This window comes from Chaetura pelagica, unplaced genomic scaffold (assembly GCF_000747805.2).
Source record: "Chaetura pelagica isolate M959 unplaced genomic scaffold, ChaPel_1.0 scaffold376, whole genome shotgun sequence".
In the NCBI taxonomy this organism is placed as follows: Eukaryota; Metazoa; Chordata; class Aves; order Apodiformes; family Apodidae; genus Chaetura; species Chaetura pelagica.
The window spans coordinates 74,864-80,058 of NW_009953503.1; the positions used below are offsets into that span (position 1 = coordinate 74,864).

The window sequence follows — 5,195 nt, forward strand, 5'->3', positions numbered from 1 at the left end:
GGGCCCCGCGCAGCCTCCCCGGCCTCCGCCATCACCGGCCCGGCCTGCCCGGACACTCGTCAGGGCCCCGGGGCGCTCAAACCGCGGCGAGTCCGGGAGAAAAGGCGGGAGGAAACGGCCCCGGGGCGGGGTGCGGGGACAGGATTGCAGCGCCCCAGGAGGCTGCAGAGCTGGGAGAGCCCTCGGAGCTGCGGCGCCCAAACCCGCACGGTGGGACGGCGGAGCCTCCTCCCCGCGGTGCTGCAGGAGCCGGGGGAACCGGTGTGCGAGGAGAGACTTCAGCTGCACAGCGTGCTCTGCCGATTGGGCTTCGTTTCAAAAGCTCAGGAAGAAACGCAGGGAGTTCAGACCCCTCTGCACAGACTCGGTGATCTGCGAGTCCGTGTGTTCACCACCCGAGTAGTGAGGGTTCGTTACACTGAAAAATAATTTAATTCATGCACTGAAAAGCAAAAAAACAGAACCAAAAAAACCCAACAACCCAATAAACAGTTAGCCCCCCCCACGAGGGTGCTCATCCTTCCTCCTCCATCACAGCGTGGCTGTCCCTCCTCTCACTCTGAGAAGCAGAAAAGCCTCAGCAGCCCAGCTAAGGGCTCTCTGGGTGAGCTGATGTTCTGCACCTCCCAGCTTGGCAGTCGGGTCGATCCTGTTCCCCAAGGCCAGCAGATTCTGTACCAGCAGGCAGAACTGGCGGCGGCAGGAGATGGTCAGGGCTGCACCGGGGCCCTGAGGCTCTTCTGGCTCTGCTGCCCATTGGTGCTCTCAGTCCATCCCAGCGGTGCTGATCCCAGCACAGAGCAGCCCTGGCACCAGCTGGAGGAGCCAAACCCTGAGCAGGAGGTGAGTGAGCAGTCAGACTGGGGCTGGGGTGAGGGAAGGGGAAGGTCCTGAGCACTGCCCTGCTGGCTGCAAGGACTGACAAGGCACCTGCCCCAGCTCAGTGGTCAGGCCAAACAAGCAACCAGAGGGCAGAATTGCTCTCTAGTAGCAAAAAGGGAACACGGAAGGGAAACTTACAGGTTGGAAATTGAAAATGGAACAAGTTTACTAGAACACAGAAAAGGGAGTAACACGTTGGTTAAGGTAATGTATGAACTTACATACCAATATATACAAAACTGATCTCAATGACCACAGGGCAAGGCTGACTTGGGAGAGGGGTTCACAGCTCCTCACAGCACCTGATGGAGTTGGATTCTGCAGAGCACATGGCGAGATGAGGGGAAAACAGGAGCCTCTGATTGCAGCAGCAGTGAGGAGGAAGGGTGCAGGAGAAAAAGGGACAGGGCTTCCAGTTCTCCTGGCTTTTAGAGCATGGCAGGAAGTGGAAGGGAACACAGACCCCTCTCTGTTCCAACCATCCCAGGAATCCTGAAGACCCTCTCTCTAGTTCCTCTTACAGGTGCCAACAAATTTGCTGGGCCCACTCAAACCATAAATGCACCACAGAAGCATCCTCAGCAGAACTGGCACCTAACTTCAGAGGAGAGAATGTCCACACTTCTCCTGACCACGACCCATCACCTCTCCTTGCAGAGATGTCTGATGGTCTAGGTGGAGGAACACCAAAACAAGGCCCTCCAACACCCCTGCCAGATCTGCTTACAGCAGGCTATTGGCCTGTCCTGTTCTTGTGTTGGCTCCTCTGAGCCTGAAAACACACAGACCTCTCCTGTCTCCACTGCTCTAGATGGAGATTTGGGAACTATTAACCAGACAAGGAGTCCTGTGTGACCACCCTGCAGAGCTCAGGACCAGCTAGATTTGCCTTGGAGACCAAGCAGCATGGTCACAGCTGGTGGGCACTGTCCATCACCACAACCTGCTGATACTTCTCCAACTCACACCCTTGTCCTCCACTCATCAACACCAATATCTGGCCTTGACAAAATGCCATTTTTCAACCAATGCTTTAGTGGAGGCAGCCATGCCATGTAACAGGCAGTACAGCCCTCTCCTCAGAACCAGGACCAACGTTACTCCAGCAATGTTACTCTGTCACAAAACTAAAATCCTTCTTGATAAGGTCCCCTGGACTTGGGGACTACTGGCTGCTCCAGGAATGGCAACTGGACAAAACACCAATGGGCAACCTTACATTAAACTTACCTTACATTAAACCTTCTTTAAACTCTCAGGGAACCAAATCTTCCTCTTTCTTCAGAGGAACCTTTTTTTGTCTGTGCACAGCAGCCAGCACCTGCACCTCACACCACGCCGGAGCTGAGGAGTCAGGGGTGCCAGGGGTGCCAGGGGGGAGCTCTGGGCCCTCAGGAGGGCACCAGGCAGGCCCTGGGGGGGCCACACGTTCCCCCAGCCCCTCTGCTGCTGAGACCCCTCAGCTCCGGCAGCCTGGGCTCCTGTCACCCTGCCCGCCCTGCCCCACGGCTCCACACAGGTAATAAACTCAAAGGAACTTTAACTCGCTGCCAAAACCAAGGAGTGGAACCACCGGGGGGAACCAGAACAGCACCCGGGTAACATTCACCGCGTTACGGGCCGGGGGTGTCACCACCAAGCGACAGCTCGGGAGAACAGTGACCCCACGCGTGCACGCTGCCCCTGGGGCCCCCAGCAGATGTAACCGCGGCTCCCTCAGGAATACCCCGAAGAAACACCTGCAACTGCTCAGGAGGGTTGTCTTTAGCTAGAGACAGCAAAGATGGAAATAAGCACAACCGGATTCCTCACACCCTCTAAACTCAGAGTCTGTCACCCACAGAGCCAACCACTGTCCCTTGCTCCTGGTGTTTTTCTCTAGTTTTTTCCAGCTTAGGGTAGGCTTGTCCAATAGGAGGTACCATGACTCACTCCCTTCTCCAAAGCAGCTGGAAAAGCTCCCTGTGGTGGCTGGCATGACCAGTGATCACAGAAAGATACTTTTGGGCCCAAGGACATACTGTCCTACCCTAGTGTCACTCATCTTCCTGTTCACTCTCCAAAAATTCTGAAACTGTAGCACTGTCTGTGCTGCTGTCTGACTTGCTCCAGAACCTGCTGAAGTTCAGGCAGACCACCCTGAAGGAGGAAATGTCTCTGGTTGCTCCCCTCCATCCCTTCTCAGGCAGAGTCTGGTCTGTGATAAGACACTGAAGTGCTATTTGGAGGCTCTTCCTGTAATTGATAGAATCATAACATCATTGAATGTTAAGGTTGGAAGGGACCTTAAAGATCATCCAGTTCCAACTCCCCTGCCACGAGCAGGAACCACCAGCCCAGGCTGCACAAACCTCATCAAACCTGGCCTTAAGGACCTCCAGGGATGGGGCATCAACAACCTCCCTGGGCAGCCCATCCCAGTTCCTCAGCACCCTGAGAGTGAAGAATTTCTTTCTACTATCTGACCTAAACCTCCCCTCTCTCAGTTTAAAACCATCACCCCTTGTCCTGTCCCTGTCTCCTCTGATGAAAAGCCCCTCCCCAGCTTTCCTGGAGCCCCTTCAGGCACTGGAAGCTGCTCTAAGGTCTCCCTGGAGCCTTCTCTTCTCCAGGCTGAACACCTCAACTCTCCCAGCCTGGCTCCAGAGCAGAGCTGCTCCAGCCCTTGGATCATCTTGGTGGCCCTTCTCTGGGCCCTCTCCAACAGGTCTACGTCCTTGGATCCATGGTGGGAACAAGAGTTCTCCAGCCTTGCTAGCAGAACACTTTGTCCTCAGCCAGGCCCCCTTCATCGGGTTTGATTCCTGGTGGCTTCACTCTTGCCTGGAGTGTCTCAGCTAAACTTCCTTGCATAAGTTCTCCTGAGATCCTTTCTTCTTCCGGGTCTTCACTGTTTTGAGACAACTTAGATCCCAGAGCAACTGGCTTTCCATTGATTCCAAATGACATTCAAAAATGTTCTTCCCTTTTCCATGCTGTGCCTGGTTTCTGCACCTACCACACACCCACCCTTGCAGCAGGCAGGTGCTTTTCAGTTCTGCTGCTCTTCAGACAGGACATCTGGTCCATGTGCTTCTCTCTAGGCCTGTCCCATCCATAGGTCACCACCGTTCAGAGATATGGCCAAGCTTCTTGGTAACCAATGACATGATTCATTCTTTGGACTTCCAGTTTTTGATTTATCATCACAACACTGTAGCACAGCATTTGAGAGTTATGTGTCAAAACTTTATTATCTTCATTTTGCTCTGGCCCAAGACGAGTAATTATTAATTACAGCATCTCTGAGTTTTCTGTAATTCCTTCAAAAAGCACAGAGCTGTTCATCTCCTTCCTAAAATTATCTTTTCACACCTTTGAAAATCAATCCCTGAAAACCTAAGGTGAAGAGGCCTAAATTCTCACAGAAACAGAATGCTGACCAGATTCAATAAGCAAAAGCAACGTGGCAGCAAATGGCTTAATATTTGAAGTTTACCCAACTCAATCCTACAAGTCCTTTTGGACATCAGTTCCCCTGGGAAACAGCAATGAAATTCCTGAGAGATTACTAGAATAAAGATTTCCACGTGCAGCTCAAACCAAGATCTCTTGGCATCACGTCTCCATTGGAACCTCCCTGGGGCTGTAACGGCGCCTTCCAGGCTGCACCCCGGGAGCTGCAGGCCCTGGGGACCAGCCTGGCATTTTCTGCTTGGCTCAGCCCTGCCTTTATTGCACAGCATCCTCCAACGAGTCATAGAGTCATAGAATCACAGGATGGTTTGGATTAGAAAGGGCCTCAAAGACCATCCAGTCCCACCCCACGGCATGGGCAGGGACACCTCCCACCAGCCCAGGCTGCTCCAAGCCCCATCCAACCTGCCCTTCAACACTGCCAGGGATGGGGCAGCCACAGCTTCCCTGAGCAACCTGGGCCAGGCTCTCACCACCCTCACAGGGAAGAATTCCCTCCTCATGTCTCACCTAAATCTCCCCTCTTCCAGTTTGCAACCATCACCCCTCATCCTCTCCCCTCCTGCCCTTGTCCAAAGACCCTTCCCAGTTTTCCTGCAGCCCCTTCAGGTACTGCAGGTTCAGGCCAAGCACAATTCTTAGGAGTGTTGTGAAAACTGGAGGCTGGATAGATTAAAAGTGGGAACCCACCATTTCTCTGGTTTTGTGGCCCTGCTGGCAAGATAACCAGTGTGTCCATAGCGTGGGCCCAGGCATGGGACACACCTCCTGGCCGGGAAGGATGTGGGGATTTTGGGAAGGATAAAAGGCCAGGATGGTTGGGAGGGCCATGGGGACAGCAGGAGAGTGGTTTCCTC

At 53.7% G+C, this 5,195-nt stretch overlaps 1 protein-coding gene across 1 annotated transcript in view; it reads right to left on the reverse strand.

Moving 5' to 3' along the window:
* Nucleotides 1–2,807, reverse strand: part of CEP250 (centrosomal protein 250kDa) — a 38,759-nt gene extending 35,952 nt beyond the window's left edge. Inside the window, exon 1 of the mRNA XM_009999362.1 lies at nt 2,724–2,807. Coding sequence (XP_009997664.1) covers nt 2,724–2,807 — 84 coding nt within the window. The remainder of the gene's footprint in view (nt 1–2,723) is intronic.
* Between the last annotated feature and the right edge of the window lie 2,388 nt (nt 2,808–5,195).